This window comes from Macaca fascicularis, chromosome 8 (genome assembly GCF_037993035.2).
Source record: "Macaca fascicularis isolate 582-1 chromosome 8, T2T-MFA8v1.1".
Classification (NCBI taxonomy): domain Eukaryota; kingdom Metazoa; phylum Chordata; class Mammalia; order Primates; family Cercopithecidae; genus Macaca; species Macaca fascicularis.
The window spans coordinates 8305694-8326748 of record NC_088382.1 but is presented as its reverse complement, the minus strand read 5'-3'; the positions used below and the strand labels follow the sequence as shown (position 1 = coordinate 8326748).

The 21055-nt window shown below is 53.9% G+C and overlaps 2 protein-coding genes across 5 annotated transcripts in view; one reads left to right on the top strand and one right to left on the bottom strand.

The window, feature by feature from the left end:
- The window catches only part of LOC135964600 (SH3 domain and tetratricopeptide repeat-containing protein 1-like), a 50797-nt gene extending 32251 nt beyond the window's left edge, over positions 1-18546 (top strand). For 2 of the 4 annotated variants that reach the window (XM_065518751.2, XM_065518752.2), the window contains 6 exons: positions 8207-8387; positions 9563-9713; positions 13190-13309; positions 14014-14176; positions 15096-15334; positions 18160-18546. In XM_065518751.2, the coding sequence (XP_065374823.1) occupies positions 8254-8387; positions 9563-9713; positions 13190-13309; positions 14014-14176; positions 15096-15241 (714 nt within the window). In that variant the 5' untranslated portion in view covers positions 8207-8253 and the 3' untranslated portion in view covers positions 15242-15334; positions 18160-18546. The remainder of the gene's footprint in view (positions 1-8206; positions 8388-9562; positions 9714-13189; positions 13310-14013; positions 14177-15095; positions 15335-18159) is intronic. The other 2 variants (XM_065518753.2, XM_073999946.1) reach the window with 2 other exon arrangements.
- The window catches only part of DEFB108B (defensin beta 108B), an 875574-nt gene that overhangs the window by 573763 nt on the left and 280756 nt on the right, over positions 1-21055 (bottom strand). The window lies entirely within an intron of this gene.

Here is a 21055-nt window from a genome sequence, read left to right as displayed (position 1 = left end):
GTGTGAAGAGACCACCAAACAGGCTTTGTGTGAGCAATAAAGCTTTTTAATCAGCTGGGTGCAGGCGGGCTGAGTCCGAAAAAGAGAGTCAGCGAAGGGAGATAAGGGTGGGGCCGTTTTATAGGATTTGGGTAGGTAAAGGAAAATCACATTCAAAGGGGGGTTGTTCTCAGGTGGGCAAGAGTGGGGGTCACAAGGTGCTCAGTGTGGGAGCTTTTTGAGCCAGGATGAGCCAGGAAAGGAATTTCACAAGATAATATCATCGCTTAAGGCAAGGACTGGCCATTTTCACTTCTTTTGTGGTAGAATGTCCTCAGTTAAGGTGGGAGAGGGCATTTGCACTTGTTTTGTGGTAGAATGTCATCAGTTAAGGTGGGACAGGGCATTTGCACTTCTTTTGTGATTCTTCAGTTACTTCAGGCCATCTGGGCATATACGTGCAAGTCACAGGGGATGCGATGGCTTGGCTTGGGCTCAGAAGCCTGACATTGCCCTCTTCCCTACCTTCCCTAGCTTTTCCCTCCTGTGCGGTTCTCTCACAAAGTGAATGGCCTCAGCCACAGCTTCTCTGCAGCTGCATCAGACTGTGGCGACAGGAGTGGTGGCTGCTGCAGGGCCTGCTGTCCCCACGGAGCCCATTCTTGCTTGCCTCTGCAACCTGGTTACCATTTTGCCCTGAAAGTATGTAATTCTACAGAACGAGAGCCCACATGCTGGGGATGGAGGCGTCTTTATCACGGTGCTCTGCATATTTTAATCTTGGGTGGAAAGTATGGAAAAGTATGTGATACCTGTGGTTGGATGTCAGAAGGACGTTGTGAACTTGATGTGGACTGAGGATGTTAAGGTGCAACAGGCACCCCGGCTTCATTAAATGAGACTTCCCCATCTCCCTGCCAGGCACGCGCAGGTGTATGGCCACGTCTTATGTGTTGTTCTTATCTAGAGTGTGCCTTGTCGTCATGCTTAAAGTTACATGACGATATTCTGCCTCATAGAGTAGGTCCCAAACCGCATTCAGCACAGAAATGTACTCTTGCTATTATACATAGAAAATGCTTTCATATACCAAGTGGGAGAGCAGTCCTAAAATCTGGGCTGGAATCGCAGAAGGAAGGCATTGGAAAGCAACAGGTTCCCTAGTCCAAAGCTGGTTTTTGATGAACCTAGAAACAGTACCAAGAGAAGTGAATTTGCCTAAGGCCCTGACAGTGTCTCACGGTAGCATCTGAACCTAGCAGTTTCTTGACCTATTTCTTTAAATGATTAGTCATGCTTCCTCTGATTCCTATAAACATATTCCTCATTCATTCTTTTGTTTCAGTGCATTATTGCAGTGCTACCACGTAACAGTATTTGAGTCAAAATGTGGCAGTGTTGATCCCTTTCCAAGGTTTTTATTTGCAGTTTGTCAAAGTTGTGCTAACAGTTTCTTGTTGGTTGCAAGGTGTCCTTTCAGAAGCCAATTATGTGGTGTATTTACGTTGATTGTTGGAGGTAGTTTGGTTAGAACCTACTTCGAGTGGCTGGCGTGGGCCTGGGGGACAGTGACAGCTGCCTGCTTCATGGGCAGAGATGAAGTAATTGCTTCCTGGGAAGTACCATCCTCCTGGCCACACTCTCCAGCCCATTTCGTTTGTGTTGGTTTCCTTGGCATCTGCACGTTTCTGGCTTCATGTGAGTCTCATTTATTTTAGCGTATGACTTCAGGCTGTGGGGAAGAATGGCCATTTTAGCACAGAGATGCACACAAAGGAACAACTGGCTAAATGTGAGTGAAGGCATGCTTAGGGGGGGTTTCATTTCTTGTATTCTGTAACAGGCAGTCTGGGAAGCATTCTGGACATGTGGCCTGCGCTGTCACAGTTCCTCCTTGCAGAATCGCAGATGTTTGGAGATTGTAGTGATAACTGTTATCATTGAGAATGTCATTCTCGCAGGCTCTAATAAGTCAGGATTTATACAGTGTTAATTTGTTAAAGACAACTGTATTTCTAGCCAAATCCACGTTACACGTTTCTCCTGGCATTGTTGCTGGGGGTATTCCCGTGGCTTAGTCTCAGGGAAGCACACGCCTTTGAATACTGCAGAAGCTGTGAGTACCCAAAGCGCACCGGAGTACTTTTACCATACGGGGTGTTAGTCAGTGATACACGTCTCAGTCAGACTTGATGGATTCTTGACCCCTTCCTTTTTTAATTTTTTAATTTTTATTTTTTATTTTTGTTTTTTAAGAGCACAACCCCTCAGGTGGCCACCATGAATCTCTGGTGTTTTCAGTTGGCTGCAGCCTATTTGCCATCTCTGGTTCAAACATATTTGAAGCCTGATGATGCTTCCCTCTGTTGTTCTTCTGCTGTGTGACCTCCGGGCCCGCAGGGTTCAAGACTGTCAGAGCTGGGGGCCACCTTCACAACTACCAGGGTTTCTTTTATATAAGGGGAGCTTCTTAGAACGTGCTTTAATAGGGTAAAGAAGCTTTTGAGGTTTGCTTTCTCTGGAAAGATAATTTGTGATCCTGCCGTTGCTTTCAACAAAAATATAATTTGCGTACCAGTGTATTTTGTATTACTGAGCACTGGCTGACAAATGGTTCTTAACTCGTCATTCACTCAGCCACTGTTTCTTGAATGGCATATGTGTGCCAGCTGTAGTAGGAACTCGCTAGGCTCTAGGACTAACCCTTATGAAACGGGGGTCCTGGGGGAAGCAAATGCATATAAGTATAAACGTTTGAGGGGATATCAGAGGGGGTGCCTATAGGTGCAAAACTTCATTCATTCATTGCCCCATCTAGAGGTTTTGTGTCTTAGCAGCGTGTTCCATAGCAACACATCCCTCTATCAAAATATTCATCATATTATTTTGAAATTCTCTGCTGAGGTATGTGTTTTTCCGACTAAGTTTAGAACTGGTTAAGGACAGGCTATGGGGTATGTATTATATATATCTACACACACACACACATATATTTACATATATATATTACCATTGCAAATTTACAATATATTTATATATATATACACACATATATATTTCTCCCTCTCTGTATATACACACACACCACACACATATATATACACACACACATATATATGAAATACACACACACACACACACACACACTTCTTCTGTCAAGCACAGAAAGTCAAAACTAGGCAAGGGTTCTTTTCGTGTTCATGAGAAAATAGATGTGTTAGTTGAGAGCGTCCTTCAGCTGCCAGGGGAAAGACAGGATGGGTTCACAAAGGGAGAGAGTGTTTTGTTTTTGTTTTTGTTTTTTCTTTGTCTAACTCTTGAATTCAAAATAATCCAGACTTATAGAAATTTGCAAAAATAGTACAGAGAATTCCCATATACTCTTCCCTCAGATTCCCCAAACATTTCACCCCATTTGTACTTTCTCTTTCTCTCTCTGTGGATATAATTTTTTTTTTTTTCTGAAATGTTTGAGAGTGGAAGGTAGAAGGCAGGGCAGGGTGAAAGGTGGAAGGAGAGAAGTGGGTTGGGAGGCTTTTTTTTTTTAACCTTCTGAGATGGAGTTTCGCTCTTGTCACCCAGGCTGGAGTGCAATGGCACGATCTCAGTTCACTGTAACCTCTGCCTTCTGAGTTCAAGTGGTTCTCCTGCTTCAGCCTCCCGAATAGCTGGGATTACAGGCGCCCACGACCATGCTTGGCTAATTTTTTGTATTTTTAGTAGAGGGGTTTCACCATGTTGGCCAGGCTGGTCTTGAACTCCTGACCTCTGATGATCCACCTGCCTTGGCCTACCAAAGTACTGGGATTACAAGCATGACCCACTGTGCCTGGCGATTGGGAGGCTTTTGCAGTAACCCAGAGCGCTATGATGAGGGCTGGACTTGGTTGGAAATGATGAGAAAGGTGAGAGGTGGTTAGGTCTGGCATATAGTTTGAAAGGAGAGTTTAAATGAGTTAGATGACAAGAGAGAGACGTGGCTCTGAAGGCATAGTAGCCCTTGCCCTGCTGGGCCGGACGAGACAGGCAGCCTAGGGCTACTACAGCACCCTGCGGGCAGCTCAGTACCTGGGCCAGCGGAGGAACCAGGCAGTGGTGCTGGCCAACTTCGGGACCCTGTGCCTGCACGCGGGTGCCAGCAGCATGGCCCAGCACTACCTCCTGGAGGCCGTGCGGCTGTTATCGAGGCTGCCCTGCAGGGAGTGTGGCCGGGACTTCACCACGTGCTCCTGCAGCTGGGCCACCTCTGCACCCACCAGAGTCCGGCCCAGCAGGGCAAGGGCTACTATGAGTGGGCCCTTCTGGTCACTGTGGAGATGGGCCATGTGGAGAGTGAGTGCCCCGGTTCCTCCTGTGCGCCCTCCGGGGCCACTCGGGTCAGGGCACACCTGGGGTTTGTGATTCAGAAACAAGGGGTGGTTTTTCCACCATTGAAAGTGCTGAGTCATGGCCAGCAGCAGATGTTGGCAAGCGCCCTGGAGACAGGCGGTTCCCACACAGGGCCAGGCCCTCTGCCCTACTGGGGCAGCCAGCTCTTCCCAGTTTGCCCAGGGACCATGCTGCCTTGAGCACAGAAAGTCCTGCGTGCTGGGAATCCCTAGCCATAACCCTGGGATCAAGGCAGGCTCTGCTGAGCTGGGACTTGGGGCCCCTCCATGAGCCAGGCCCTGAACGCCGGTTCTTGTGCCCGTGTTATCTGCTTGGTATGTTGGCAGCCTGCGCACCTGTCATCCCACTTCACAGAGGACACGGGGTGGGTGATTGCCCAAAGCCGCAGAGCAATTCATGCAAAAGCAGCTCTTGTGCAGTGTGTGTCAGGCCCCACCCACAAATGGGGCTTGTGGGGTCCTTGGGTGGCAGGGACTAAGCGTGGGAATGTGAGCTTTAGGCCAGAGAAGCCACAAAAGGGTGAGTGGCATGATGGCGGGGCAGCACTTGGCCCCGGGTTAGGGAAGCCTCTTTAGTCTGGGACCAGAGGGTTGAGAGGATTTAGTCAAGTAATAGGTGGTGGGGGAGGGGCTGGTGGTGTAGCCTCTGTGAAGGACCAGGGATAAACCAGTGGGGGTGAGTGGTGGTGAGTGAGTGGGGGTGAGTGAGCGGAGGTGTGATGGGGGTGAATGAGAGGGAGTGTGAGTGGGGATGAGTGGGGTGTGAGCAGGGGTGAGCGAGTGGGGGTGAGTGAGCGGGGATGAAGAGGGTGTGAGCGGCGGTGAGTGAGTGGGGGTGATTGAGTGGGGGTGAGTGAGTGGGGTGAGTGGGGGTGAGTGAACGGGAGAGTGAGCGGGGATGAGTGAGTGGTGGTGAGTGAGCGGAGGTGTGATGGGGGTGAGTGAGCAGGAGTGTGAGCGGGGATGAGTGGGGTGTGGTGGTGAGTGAGTGGGGGTGAGTGAGCGGGAGTGTGAGTGGAGATGAGTGAGTGGGGATGAGTGAGCGGAGGTGTGATGGGGTGAGTGAGTGGGAGTGTGAGCGGGGATGACTGAGTGGGGGTGAGTGAGCGGAGGTGTGATTGGGGTGAGTGAGCGGAAGTGTGAGCGGGGATAAGTGGGGTGTGAGCAGGGGTGAGTGAGCAGGGCTTATGCAGGGAGGTGCAGAGTTAGGAGTGGGTGAGTTGGGTGCTGGATGGTGAGAAGCTCTTCTGGAGAGCTAAGCAGGGCCTGGGGCCTCAGGCTGTGGCTTGGCCTTTTCCCCAAGAGCACTGGGGAGCCATGGAGTGCTATGGAACAGTCACTGCAGACTGAGCAGTGAACGGACAGTCGGTGGGCAGGGCTGTCCGAAATCTAGGCCGCAGAGGAGAGATGAGGAAGTTGAGTCCAGGGAAATGGCCGAGACAAGGGATCCTGTTGTGGGTCCCCTCTGCCTTGCAGCGCTTTGTCATGGCATAGTGACACCACTCAGAGGTGCCTCCTGTGGCCTGGACCAGAGCCCCAGGGGCTGTGGCCAAATCTGCCCATTTCCCAGCACAGGCCTGGCACCCACTCCTGGCCCTAGGAGGGATGAGACTTTGGGAAAGACCGTGTGAAGGGGCCCCGGTCCCACACATCTGCCCAAGGAGGGGTGGGGGGTTCAGACCCAGGCTTCTTCCCCAGGGGCATTCTCTCACTGGAAGGAGACCCTCCAGGAATCCAGCGCCTCAGCCCCCACTGCAGCCTCCCGTGGCTCCTGGCACAATAGCCTGTGGCACCTCCTCCTACGAGGCGGTCCCCGGGGGTGCTGGGGGATTCAGACTTGGAAATGCAGGCCAGGGAACGGGGATCATGCTTCCCTATCTCCCCACCCTGCGCTGAACGGTCGAGGAGACCGAGGACGGGACTGATACCCCATATGCTTACTTGGGGTCATTTTTGAGTCACTTTCGGTAGTTTGTGTCCTTCTAGGAGTTGGCTGTTGTGTCTAGATGGTCTGATTTGTTGGTCTACAATTGTTCGTAGTGTTTTCATGGAATCCTTTTATTTCTGTCAGGTCAGCAATAATGTTTCCTCTTTCATTTCTGATTTTAGAAATTGGGTTTTTAATTTCTTATTTATTTCTTTTTATTAGAGATGGGGTCTCATCATGTTCCCCCATGCTGGTCTTGAATGCTGGCCTCAGCGATCCTTCCACCTCGGCCTCACAAAGCGCTGGGATGACAGGCGTGAGCCATGGGGCTCAGTCTCTGATTTTAGTCATTTGTGTCCCGTCTTTCTTTTCTTGGTCAGTCTGGTGAAAGATTTGTCAATTATGTTATTATTTTCAAAAAACCCACTTTTGGTTCTGTTGATTATCTCTCTTGTTTTTCCATTCTCTGTATTTTTACTTCCCATTTCCACTCTCATGTTTATTATTTTCTTCCTTTTATTCGCTTTGGGTTTAGTTCATTCTTTTTCTAGTTTCTAAAGGTGGAAGGTTAGGATTTTGATTTGAGATTTTTCTTCTTTCTTTGAATGTAGACATTTACCGTTATAAATTTCCCTTTCAGCACTGCCTTAGCTGCATCTTGGAATTTTTGAAACACTGTGCTATTTTTTTTTTTTTTTAAGACGGAGTTTTGCTCTATTGCCCAGGGTGGGGTGCAGTGGTGCAATCTTGGCTCGCTGCAACTTCTACCCAGGTTCAAGCCATTCTCATGCCTCAGCCTCCCGAGTAGCTGGGATTACAGACATGCACCACCCCACCCAGCTAATTTTTATATTTTATTTTTTTATAGAGACGGGATTTCACCATGTTTCCCAGGCTGATCTCAAACTCCTGGACTCAAGCGATCCTCCCGCCTCGGCCTCCCACAGTGCTGGGATGACAGGCGTGAGCCACCGCGCTGGCCCGGGCTGTGCATTTGTTTGCATTCTTCTCAAATTAGTTTTCAGTTTCCCTGATGGTCTCTTTGACTCACTGGTTGTTTAGGAGTGTGTAATTTCCACATATTTTTGAATTTCCCACATTTCCTTCACTGTTGATTTCCAGTTTTGTGCCAGTACAGCTGAAGAACACCTCTGCTTTGGTCTCAGTCCTTCTCCCTTCACTGAGGCTCATTTTGTGGCCGGGCACATGGTCTGTCATGGGAAATGTCCCATGAGTGCTCGAGAGGACTGTGTATTCAGCTGTCGTTGGGTGGCGTGTGTAACAGATGTCCATTCGGCATACCTGGTTTCCTGTGTTAATGTCCAGAATGTTTCTGGCACTAGAAAATCAGAAACTTTCCACCATTCCCAGCGCCCTGGATTTGGGAGAGACCAGTGAGCCTGTGGCTTGGGAGCCTGGTTGCATGAGAGAAGCATGTGTGGGAATGCCAGGGGCCGGCTTTGAACCCCATTCCCCCAACATGATGCCGTGTGTGGCGGACATGACACTTGGCTTTGCTCTCTCAGGGTTCCATCTGCGACAGGGGCTCCTTGGGCCCCTGGCCTCATCAGCTCAGGCTGAAGGCAGCCCTGGTCCTGGGCAGAGGGGCTTTGTGAAGCAGAAATAGATGGCCTGGTGCAGGCGCCGAGCCTGGTCAGGACCTCGGCCCTGGGAGTTGTAAAGAAGGCCGGCCTCTACCGTGAGCCTCTGCACCAAGGTGTGCCCATGTGACTGTGTGCTCGGCGTCTGCCCTGGCACGGGTGCATGGCCTGTCTGTGCTCAGTCTCCCCGCCTATGGGGCCCAGGTTCATGGAGGTGTGAAAGAGGCAAGCACAGCGCAGGGGCCTCCGAGCCCAGCCAGCCTCGCTTCAATGCTGGGAGACTAACGTCTTCCATTTTGTCTTCTGCCCAGGCCAGCTGCGGACTGTCCAGTGGCTGTGCTACTTCTACAGCACCGTCATGCCCAGCGAGGCCCAGTGTGTCATCTACCATGAGCTCCAGCTCTCCCTGGCCCGCAAGGTGGCCGACAAGGTGCTGGAGGGGCAGCTCCTGGAGACCATCAGTCAGCTGTACCTGTCCCTGGGCACCGAGTGGTAAGGGCTGGCTTTGCAGTGGTGGGGTGGGGGCAGGCAGGGCAGGGAGGGGGGCACAAGAAAGCTGGCCCAGGACCCCAGCAGCCCCTCTCCTTTTGATCATTTGGTTCCTTGGCATCAGATGCTTTGAGCTGGTGGGCCTGGGGTCGTCCCAGGGCTGCTGCTGGCCCGTGAGTCCCAGCTTGAGCCTCCCTTGTTGGGTCAAAGGTCATCTCCACCCCAGCAGAGGCAGTACGTGCACTCTGGGCTGTTCTTCCTACTATGGTGGCTTTTGTCATCTGACCTCTGCCTGCCCCGAATCTTCACTCCTGGCCTTCATCTGTCCCCTTAAATGTGACCACAGCAGCCATCTGTGGCTTCTCTCCCACAGAAGACAGAGCCAGTTGTGTCACCTGCTTCCCTGGGGCAGGGTTTCAAGGTCTCACGTCCCATATGTGGCCTACTCGGCTTCCCCCAAGCATCCTGACCTGGTGGGGTAACCATGGCCCTGGCCACCCCACCCACAGGGCCCAGTGACATTGCCGCAGTCACACCCCATCAAGTGTCGGACTTACTGAGAGAGCAGGGAAGGAGCCAGATTCCATGGGGACCCGGGAGACTGGCTCCAGTCTTGGCCTCAGGTTCACAGAAGGAAAATGGGCCAGTGTGCTAGAGCCATGCTTCTCAAAGTGTAGTCCCTGGACCAGTAGAGCAGCATCCATGTCACCTAGGAGCTTGTGGCAAGTGGGAGTTCTAGGGCCTGACCCAGGCCTGTGGAGCTGGAAGCTCTGGGGGCAGGGCCAGCAAGCTATACAGACAGGCCTCCGGGTGACTGTGATGCCTGCACACCTTGAGAACCATCCACCGAGATAGCCTCTGAACACTAACGGCACCTGGTGCGTCTGGAGAAGACACAGGCCATGTCTGGGAGGCAGGGGAGATGGACTAGCACACTCCTCCTGCCACAGGGCAGCATGATGCTCGATTCCCTCAGAAGGATGTCCTTCATCTTTTCCACGCTGTGTGTGTTCACCCTGGCCCTCCCAGCAGCCTGGGAAGGGCAGAACACTGCACACACAAGAGGGCCGTTCCCAGTCCGCACATTCCAGATTCATCTGTCACCAGACCCACGGGAGGAGGCAGACTGGTTCCAGGAGGATGAGAACCCTTGTTCTGACACCTGTTTCTGATTCCAGTGCCTGCAGATCTGCTCTGGACTACACCAAACGAAGTCTGGGGATTTTCATTGACCTCCAGAAGAAAGAGAAGGAGGCGCATGCCTGGCTGCAAGCAGGGAAGATCTATTACATCCTGCGGCAGAGCGAGCTGGTGGACCTGTACATCCATGTGAGTGGCAAGGGATGCAGGAGGACCCCTGTGCTGTTCACTTTCTGTCCATCCACCCATCCATTCATCCTTCCATCATCTCTTTACCTGTTCATCCTTCCATCTATCCATCCATCCATCCATCCATCCATCATTCGTCCATCCTTTTATCATCCATCTATTCACCCGTCTATCCATCCATTCACCTGTCCATCCACCCATCCATTCATCCTTCCATCATCTATCTCTTTACCTGCTCATCCTTCCATCCATCCATCCATCATCCATCCATCCATCCATTCTTCCATCATCTTCCCATACACCTGTATGTCCTTCCATCCATCCATCTATCATCCATCCATCCATCCTTCCATCCTTCCATCCTTCCATCATTCCATCATCCCATCATCCCATCATCCATCCATTCACCTGTTCGTCTTTCCACACATCCATCCATCCATCCATCATCCATCCATCCCTCCATCCATCCATCCATCCCTCCATCCATCCATCCATCTATCATCCATCCATCCTTTTATCATCCGTCCATTCACCTGTCCATCCATCCATTCACCTGTTCGTCCATCCATCCATCCTTCCATCTATCTTTCTATCATCCATCCAACTGTTCACCCTTCTATCCATCGATCCATCCATCATTCTTCAGTTCACCTCTTCATCCATCCATTCACCTGTTCGTCCATCCTTCCATCCATCCTTCCATCCATCTTTCCATTATCCAACCAACCATCTTCCATCCATCCATGATCCATCCATTCACCTGTCCATCCATCCACCCATTCATCATCCATCCTTTTATCATCCATCCATCTATTCACCTGTTCATCCATCCCTCCATCCATTCTTCCATCCTTCCATCATCCATTCACCTGTTCATTCTTCCATCCTTCCATCATCCATCCATCCTTCCATCATTCATCCACTCGCCTGCTCATCCTTCCATCCATCCATCCTTCTATCATCCATCCATTCGACTGTTCATCCTTCATCCATCCATCATCCATCCATCCATCCATTCGTCCATCCATCATCCATCCATTCTTTTATCATCCATTCATTCAGCCACCATCCATCCACCTGTTCGTCCATTCATCCATCCATCCTTCCATCATCCATCCATTCACCTGTTCATCCTTCCATCCATCCATCATTCATCCATCCATCCATTTATCCATTCATCCATATATCCGTCCATCCATCTATCATCCATCTATCCTTCCATCATCCATCCACTCACCTCCTGTTGATCCTTCCATCCATCCATTTATCCATTCATCCATCCATCCATCCTTCCATCATCCATCCATCTTTCCATCATCCATCCATTCATCTGTTCATCCTTCCATCCATCCATCATCCATCCATCCATCATCCATCCATCCATCCATCCATTTATCCATCCATCCATCCATCATCCATCCAGCCATCATCCATCCATCTGTCCATTCATCCATCTATCCTTTTATCATCCATCCTTGTATCATCCATCCATTTCTCATCCATCCATTCACCCGTCTATCCATCCATTCACCTGTTCATCCATCCATCCATTCATCCTTCCATCAACCATCCATTCACCTGTTCATCCTTCCATCCTTCCATACATCCATCTGTTCATCCTTCCATCCACCTGTTCATCCTTCCATCCATCTACCTGTTCATCCTTCCATCCATCCACCATTCATCCATCCACCATCCATTCATCCATTTATCCATTCATCCATATATCCATCTGTCATCCATCCATCCTTCCATCAACCATCCACTCACCTCCTGTTCATCCTTCCATCCATCCATCATTCATCCATCTATCCATTTATCCATCCATCCTTCCATCATCCATCCATTCATCTGTTCATCCTTCCATCCATCCATCCATCATCCATCCATCCATTCATCATCCATCCATCCATCCATCCATCATCCATCCATCTGTCCATTCATCCATCCATCTGTCCCTTCATCCATCCATCTGTCCGTTCATCCATCCATCATTCATCCATCCATCATTCATCCATCCTTTTATCCATCCATTCACCCGTCTATCCATCCATTCACCTGTTGTTCCATCCATCTGTCCATTCATCCTTCCATCATCCATCCATTCACCTGTTTATCCTTCCATCCATCCATCATCCATCCACATATCCATTTATCCATTCATCCATCCATCCATCATCCATCCATGCTTCCATCATCCATCCATCCACCTGTTCATCCTTCCATCCATCCATCATCCATTCACCCATCCATCCATCTTTCCATCATCCATCCTTTCTCCCATCCATCCATTCACTGTTCGTCCATCCATCCGTCATTCATCTATCCACCCACTAATCTACCTATTAATCCATCCCTCCATTCATCTATCTGTCAATTTGTTTATCCATACATTCGTCTATCCACCATCTATCCATCCATATGCACATACATCGTCTACCCTCCACCCATCCATACATTATCTACCCACCCATACATACATACAGACATACACACATCATTCCACCCATCCATCTATCCATCCATCCATCCATCCACCCATCCATCCATCCATCCACCCATCCATCCATCCATCCATCCACCCGTCATCCACCTACCCGTCCGTCCATCCATTCATCCGTCCATCCATCCGTCCATCCATCCCAGCATTAATCTATCCACACACTCATCCATCCATCCATGTGTCTACATCTCCTCATCCATTCATCCATCCATCCACTCATTCCTAAGCCACTGCTGAGCACCTGTTGTGTGCTTTTCCCTCCCTCCAATTGGTTCCCTCACATCCTCCCCCAGTGGCCAGCATCTTCTCCCTGAGGGCAGAGGCGCGGCCCCTCACAGTGCCCAGCACCTGCTGGTATACAGCACATGCTCAAATAATGTGACCACTCAGTTAACACACAGAAGAACTTGCTCCAAGCGACACGTGGCACATCTCCTTACAAAATGAATCTATCATAGTGGCTGTTTTCAGAGGCTTTCCCAAACACAGTGTGATCTGGAACAAATTGTGAAGCCCACGAGCCTGGTGAAGCTTTCATTATTGAGCATCTGCTGTATACCTCCTTGAGCTGAGAAGAGGGATCAAGAGCTCATGGCCAAGAGGGGACCAGGCCCACCCACAAACGCTGTTGATGTGGCAGGGATGTGGCAACGCAGAAAGGAGCCAGGGGCTGGGCTCCCAGCAATCTGGGGGCCACGGAGACTGGTTTGAGTGCAGGGGGAGTGGGCTAGGGCTAGCCCTGGTGGTAGGATTCACAGGTGTCGGGCTCCTGGGCTGCAGCTGCTCAGTCACCTCCTGGCACTCAGGTGCATCAGTTCATTGTCCTCATGCCAGTGGTGGGGGCAGCCCTAATGCACAGGGTCTGAAAAATGCTCAGGTGTACCTGTAGTGTGTGAGAGGAAGGAGGCTGGCAAAGGTGGGCGTGGCCATCTCACCAGGTGTGGGTCTTGAGGGAACTTCTGTCTCCTTTCAGGTGGCACAGAATGTGGTCCTGTACACAGGCGACCCCAGCCTGGGGCTGCAGCTGTTTGAGGCAGCTGGAGACATCTTCAATGGGGCCTGGGAGCGGGAGAAAGCCGTGTCCTTCTACCGGGTGAGCTGGCCTGTGGGCTGATGCGGGTGGGCCTCAGGGGGGCACCTGGAGGGCTGAGGCACAGCTGTGGCAGGGCAGAGGCCTCCCATCTGGAGGCAGGGCCACCCATGCACATGCTTAGTTTCCAAGTGTTCTCACCGGGAATGATACTGACCGTGCCCCTGCCCGGGACAAACGTTTGGGGCCTGGATGTGACAATGGCTCTACCCTTGTACCTGATGATCTCAAGCAACCATGAGCGAGAAGTCCTGTCCCCATCTTCCAGATGAGGAAACAGGCTCAGAGAGGCACAGGGACATGTCAAAGGACACACAGCATGTCAGTGGGAGGCCCAGGTCTGCTTGCACCCCGAAGTGGGACGGCTTCTCCCTTCCTCTGAGCTCACGGTGTGGCTCAGCCCTGGGCACAGATAAATGTGGTGTTTTTAGAGCAGAGAGGAGTGCTGGCTCCCCCCAGTCAGACCCCTGGTGCCCAGGTGGGAGAGGCTGGTCTGAGGCTGCTGGGTGTAGCTGGATGGGTCTCAGGTGACTCTTCAGCCCCCAACTTGGGTGTCTGAACTGTGTGTTATCCCAGAGCACAGAGCTGTGTGGAGGTGCAGGGGTAGCTGGGGCGTGGGAAGCTCCAAGCACATGTTTGAGCTCTGAGGAGGGCGCTGGGCAAGGTGGGTGCTGCGGGAAACCTGACCCCACCTGCCTGTGTGGTAGGACCGGGTCCTGGCCCTGGCCCTGGCAGTGACTACGGGCAACTGCAAGGCGGAGCTGCAGCTACAACTGTGCAAAAAGCTGGTGGCACTCCTGGCCACACTGGAGAAGCCCCAGGACGGCTTGGAGTTTGCCTACATGGCCCTAGCACTCAGCATCACTCTGGGTAAGTCCCCTGAGCCTCCACCCTGCCAGGACCCACACTTTGCCAGAGCCCAGCCTCCAGGTCTGCAGGGCAGGAGCTGAAACAGCTGCTGGATTTTCCTGGTCTCCTGTCCAGGCAGGCAGATCTGCCCAACTGGCTTCCCCATCCGGCTGTGGGGCACAGCCCGAGGTCTCTCACGCAGTGCAGAGCTCCCTGCCTGACTGAGCTCTGTTTCCTCTGCCTGTTCCTGCTGCTGACCACAAGGGCTGTCCAGTGTGCCCTCTGCCTTCCAGACATGCCAGGCATCTCGTTGGTCCCTGTATGTGCCAGGCTGAGTGGCACATTCCCTTTATCTTGTGCCCTTCCCAACCTCATCAACCACACGGCTCTCTGGCTGATAAAATCCCAGTTCCCCTTCCAGCAGTCTGCCCCTTAAGGCCGGGCATCCCCTGGTGCTGTGCCAGGGTCATCTGTCCCCCTCCAGAGACAGGGAACCCTAGGCAGGCCGCATGCCCCAGCACCTTGTGCCCCGTGGCCCAGTACACAGTAGGTGTGCAGCTGACTCCCCAAAGTAGGGGGCTCTGATTGTGACACACGCAGGAGGAGTCGGATGTCACGTCTGTGGGTTGCCTGGAGCCGGGGTGCCCGGGAGCACCTGGACTGCATGGCTTTTGGGCTCCCCTGGTTAAAACCAGTGAGCAAAGGCAGGTGGCTATGTGTAGGCACAGAGCTGGGCCATCCAAGTCCGACTTTGCCAAAGCCTCACAGTAGACAGGGGCAGGCCTTATTAGTTCTGCTTTGCAGACGGGAAAGAGTCTGGGAACCTGGAAGGGACTGGCCAGAGCTGCCCAGGCGACCGCAGGTGCCTGGAGGCAAGCCAGGTGTGCTGCCCGGGGTCTGCATACCTGCTCCTGAGGGGCCTGTGCCCTCCCTGCCCCAGGAAGCCGTGTCCTCACACCTGCCCCTTTGGCCTGCACCCCAGGGGACCGGCTGAACGAGCACGTGGCCTACCACTGGCTGGCTGTCCTGCACCATCAGCTGGGCCAGGGCAAGCTGGCGGAGCAGTTCTACCTCAAGGCCCTGTAGCTGTGCAACTCGCCACTGGAGTTCGACGAGGAGACCCTCTACTACGTGAAGGTGTACCTGGTGCTCGGTGACATCATCTTCTATGACCTGAAGGTGGGTGGGGAGGGGCAGGGCTCAGGGTGTTCCCGGCCCCCTTGGAGTGGGATCTCTACCCTGACCCAGAGGCCTGGGTTCCAGCCTGCCTTAGGAATGGCCCAGTGGCCTCCCTGGAGCTCTGCACGCGGCTGGAGGAACCGGCAATGTTAGCAGATACAACCCAGCTCCCAAGCTGACCAGGCCCCACCCTCAAGAACTCAGTCTCAGCCAGGGAGGCTGACACATGAGTGGGCAATGGTGGCCTCTGGGTAAAGAAGGGGGATTGTAGTCAGGGGGACCCTCCTGGAGGAGGTGACACCAAAACTGAGTCTTGACAGTCAAGTGTCAAGTTGCATTTAACAAAGAAAACAGGGTTGGGAGAAGGACATTTCAGAGGACGGCATCATCCTCACATTGAATCCACATTGCAAGATCCAACCCAAAGCCTGGCGCCTCCTCTAGGAAGCCTGCCCAAGGTGCCAGCCTGCACTGAGCAACTCCTTCCTGGAGTCCCGAGACACCTTGAATCTTCACATCACCCAGGAAGGGTGGGGTGGGACCAGTGTCTTACCATCGGGTTCACAGACAGGGAAACCCCAGCTCAGGGCAGGTGCAGTGGGGCGGGGCCCCAGCCAGCCAGGCTGAGGCCTTGCTGGGTGGCGTCTGTCTGGAGCGGAGGTGCTGTGCTCCCTCTGCCCCCAGCCCTGCAGGGGTGGAGAGCTGGGACTGTCAGACTCAGACCTGGCGTGTCTCCACCCCTCTGCCCAGCAGGCACCGCCCCTCCTCAGCATCGCACCGGCACAGCGTCAGTGCTCCTTATGGGCTGAGGGGCCAGGGCACTCCAGTCCAGGGCCGAGATCTTGAGGTCCTTAGAACAACATGAGGAGCTGGGGCAGCCCTACGATCTCGCCCCGTATCGTATCCCCCACCACAGGCCTGGGGCTGCCCGGAAGGCCCCCACCCAGTGCTGGCGACACCTGGTGGTCAGAAGTGGTCCCTGTGGCCTCCCAAGTCCCAGCCAGACAGGGAGGTGCCAAGTGTCAGACCCAGAGGGACGCTACTTACCGCTCAGGGGCTCGCCTGGGACCCAGGGAGACGGGCCTCCCAGAAGAGGCCTTTATCTCTCTTGGTCAAGCCTGCCGCCCACTCCGCCTGCCCAGGAGGAAGGAAAGGGCCAAGTAGTACCTGAGAGGCCAAAGTCCACGGTTGGGGTTGAGGGGCAGAGGCCTCCTTCACCTCCTTCCCATGCACAGCCCTCTGGGCCTCATCGTGACTATGCTGTCAGCGCAGGCCAGCTTCCCACAGGGAGGCCCCCTTAGAATTCCCCAAGGGCGGCTGTCTTTCCAAGGCTACACCCTCCTCCTTGTATAGGAGGCTCTGGACCCAGGGCCCAGAGGAGTAGGAGAAAACGCCGGGCTGCATGGGGCCTGGAAGGCTGGCAGAGAGGCAGGGGTAAATGGGCATCTTTGCCGATTGCCTCTAAAATGGGGTCCCCTTTAGTGTACACGTGAGAGTGAGCCCTGGAATAGGGAAGATTAAGTGTGTCCTGGCTCAGCCTGCCACTCACTAGCTGTTGCACACACTACAGGCACATGGAAATGCACACACAAATGCACACGGGCACAGGCACACGCACACACAGGCACGCGCACACACAGACACGCACAAACAGGTGCACACACGCACACACAGACATGCACACTGGCACACACACAGGGACACGCACACACAGGCACACAAACAGGCACAGACACACGCACAGGCACACAAAGGCACAGGCACACGCAGAGACATATGCATTGGCTGGCTCCTTCCTGTTTAGTTGGGATGCCCCCACCCCTTCAGGAAGCCTTTGCCTTCCACCCCCGGCTGAGTCTGGGGCCTCCTGGGCCCCCCACAGGCTCCTGGGCTTCCCTCTGCCACAGCCTGGGCCACCCTGTGTGGTCAGTGTTTACTCCCAGGTCCCTCAGACTGGGAGCAAAGACGTTAGGCTCAGCCAGGCACCCAGCACAGAGTCCAGTGTTCGGCTGGGCCGGGGGCATTGGATGAGCAGTGGCGGTGACTCGGGGCCTTCTCACGCCCCTGCTCCGTGTGTGGGGCGGGGCAGTGGGGGAATGGACTGCTGCATCTTGGACTTTGTCCTTGACCCTGGGAGCCATCTTGAGATGGTAAAGGACAGGCCAGGCATGGGTCTTAGAGAGGTTCCTTGGGTGACCCCCATGTGGAGGAGGCGCCGGGGAGAAGCCGGGTGGGGGATGGGAGGGTGAAGGAGGAGGTCTGGGAGGCGGCATCCCAACCCAGGGATGGTGAGTTTGGGCCAAAGATGCATTGAAAATGGGAGTGGATGTCTGGGGCGTCACACTCCGTCAATATTTCAGGGAACATTGCCAGAGAGGACACCTGTGAGATGGTTTTGTACCTGGCCTGTCCCGTGGAGGGCCTGGAAATGGTCAGCATGGACAGGGGCCAGAGGGGAGCCTGGGTCACTCAATGCTGTGCCCCTGCTGTGGCTTGGAGCCACGGGTCCTGCATGGAACTCTCAGAGCAGGCAGGATCTGCCCTGACCTCGGCCCATGGGGAAAGCAGCCACTGCCTGCAGAGAGGGTGGCACTGGGGCAGGACGGTTGGGGTGAGTGGGGTGTAGGGACAGTCAGGAAGGCTTCCAGTGGTGTCAGGGTCGTCCCCACTTCCTGCAGCTGAGACTACAGCAGTGTAACAGGTTTCGGAGCTCATGGGTTGAGCCAGCATTGGCTGGACATGTGTAATGACCTGGAGACAGGAATGGCTTCTGGGAAGATGGGCTCCGAGTCCCCCTTTTGCTGAGCATGACCTGTCCCCTTCAGGACCCGTTTGAGTACTACCAGCTGGCACTGGCAGCCACCGTGGACCTGGGCAACAAGAAGGTACAGCTGAAGATCTACACGCGGCCGGCCACCGTCTCCCACAACTTCCTCCTGGACCGTGAGAAGTCGCTCCTCTTCTACCAGAAGGCCAGGACCTTCGCCACAGAGCTCAACGTCCGCAGGGTCAACCTGCCTCCTCTGCCACTCTGCGGGTGGGCCCCCTGGTTGGCCCCCAGCCACCCTCGCTGAGGACAGCATCCGAGGGAGTGGATTTTGTGCAAGGAGGATGGTCTCCTCCGTCTCCTGGTGTCTCCCGTGGCTCATTTTCTGGGAAATGGGGCATGAAAGCAGGGTTCAAATAGCAATAAATTTTTCTTTGCAATAACATATCGAAGTCCCCAGGGCATCCTTCCCTGTGTGCTTCCTGGGCTGTGTCTAGGGGCCAGCTCCTTCCCTGGTGGCAGCCCTCTGATCTTGGGGATGAGAAGGACCGTGAGTTCAACAGACCTGGGCCAGGTCACCATGAGCCTCGGTTTCCTCGGTGGCCAGAGGGGAGATGGTGGTGGAACTCTCTAGGCAGCTCCCTGCTCTCCCTGCTCAGAGCTTTTGCTGTAGGTCTCGTGCCGCCCTTGACTTTAACCTTCAGGCCACTGTGCCCAGATGTGGGGGCTGCTAGTGTCCCTGTTTGCCATTGAAGAAATAGAGGCACAGAGAGGTTAGGTGTCTGGCCCACCGTCACACAGCAGGTAGGGGCAGAGATGCAGAGCCCAGTACACTGACCACCACACCACCCTGCCAGCCTGCAGCCAGCAAGGTGTCCCCCATTAAGACCCAAGGTCAGCTGCTGGACCTCTCTTGTGGTGTCGGGAGAGCCACAGGCCAGTGAGGGTGGCCCCGGGGATCCCTCACTCAGTGTCCTCTGCTCCCAGACTTGGTTGGGCTGAGTCTGGCCAGTCCCACCTCTGGCCACTGGTCAGCCCTGCGGGAAGTGAGATGCAGGGATCTCTGCCTGTGTAGATGCTGCTGCCCAGTATTGAAAGCCTTATCTGGACTGCCCCCAAGCCATCCCCACATACCCCTCCCCTTCCGGTCCCCGGCCCTCATCCCAGTCCCTGGAATCCCAGGTTTTCCTTGTTGGAATCTCTTGGCCTTAGGGAACACAGCTCGCACGGTCTCTTTGCCAGTTTACAGCAAGGAAACCGAGGTTCAGAGACTGTGGGTGTCCCACGTGATTCTCACATACACTGCACTCTCCCAGGCCCCTCTTTTAAACACTTTAAATGAGGTGACATTCACATCGCATGCAATGAACTATTTCAACGCGAATAATGTGGTGGCATTTGTAGATTCACAGTCCTGTGCAACCACTCACGCCATCTAGTTTCAAAATGTTTTCATCTCCCCAGAAGAAACCTGCCATCCTCACTAAGCTGTTACCCCTCCTTGGTATCCCCCAAGCCCCTCGTTTAATGGAAGGGGAAACTGAGGCCCGGAGAGAGACTTGCCAGTGGGCGGAGCTCTGATCATAAGGAATCAGGCACCCATCTGCTGCTTCAGTCCTGGGTTGGTTTTCCACCCAGCAGAGGTGACAGAGCCAGGAGGTTCTGGGAGCGCCACAGGTGTCACTGGTTCAGTCCTGGGTTGGTTTGCCACCCAGCAGAGGTGACAGAGCCAGGAGGTTCTCGGACCCCATGCTTGCAGCCAGAGCCCTGCCCCGAGCCTCCCCACCAGGGGGCAGCAGAGAGCTTTCCAGAACTGGCCGAGAGACTGGCGGGAAGCAGCGGGTCAGAGCTGCTGACAAACCTCACGTGGACCCCAGATCGCTGTCTCTGTGGGTTGGGCTTGGGAATTGGAGAGGAGGCCGCATGATTGGAAACGTGAAGACAGCACGGCCTGGCTGGAGGAGTGGGAAGCGCCGTCACGTTGACTGAGGACACAGACCTCCTGCCCGCTGGGCCGGGCCTGCAGCCATTCTTCTCGGGGTAGGGTCCGCAGGTCCGGCTTGCTCTCGGCCCCCGACCTGCCTCAGAGTCCGGGGGGCTTTGGAACTGTGCCTTCCCATCTCCACCCACCCTGGCTGGTGCCATGAGGGGCCTGGATCCTGTTCCTCTTGGGCAGCAGAGACTGGGGGACCAGAGGAGATGATGGGTCTTCAAGCCCCACATTCCAACCCCAGCCCACCACTGACAGTCTGGGGGTTCGAGATGAGGGAGTTGATGTCTCTGAGCCCCAGTTTTGTCACCACTAAAAGGAGACCGACATACTGGGGCAGAGTGCCAGCCCTAGGGCTAACAGAGGCCTGTTTCCTACTGACAATCCCTCTTACTCCTAGGAATAGCTCCAACAACCGCACACTAGGGAACGCTCAACCCAGGCCAACTTGTCAGAGGCACGTGAACCAGAGCGACTCCATCTTGAATGGGGGCTGGGTAAACGGAGGCTGAGACCTGCTGGGCCACATTTCCAGGAGGCTAGGCATTCTTCGTCACAGGATGAGCTAGGAGGTCCCCACAAGATACAGGTCATAAAGACCTTGCTGATAAAGCAGGTTGCAGTAAAGAAGTTGGCCAAAGCCGCAAACCCAAGATGGCCACGAGAGTGACCTCTGATTGCCCTCACAGCTCATTATGTGCTAATTATAATGCGTTAACTGCTACAAGGCACTCCCACCAGCGCCACGACAGTTTACAGATGCCATGGCAACATCTGGAGGTTACCCTACATGGTCTCGGAAGGGAGGGCAGAAACTCTCAGTTCTGGGAATTGCCCACCCCTTTCCTGGAACACTCATGAATAGTCCAACCCTTGTTTAGCGTATGATCAAGAAATAACCATGAAAATGGGCAACCAGCAGCCTTTGGGGCCACTCTGCCTATGGAGCAGCCATTCTTTTTTT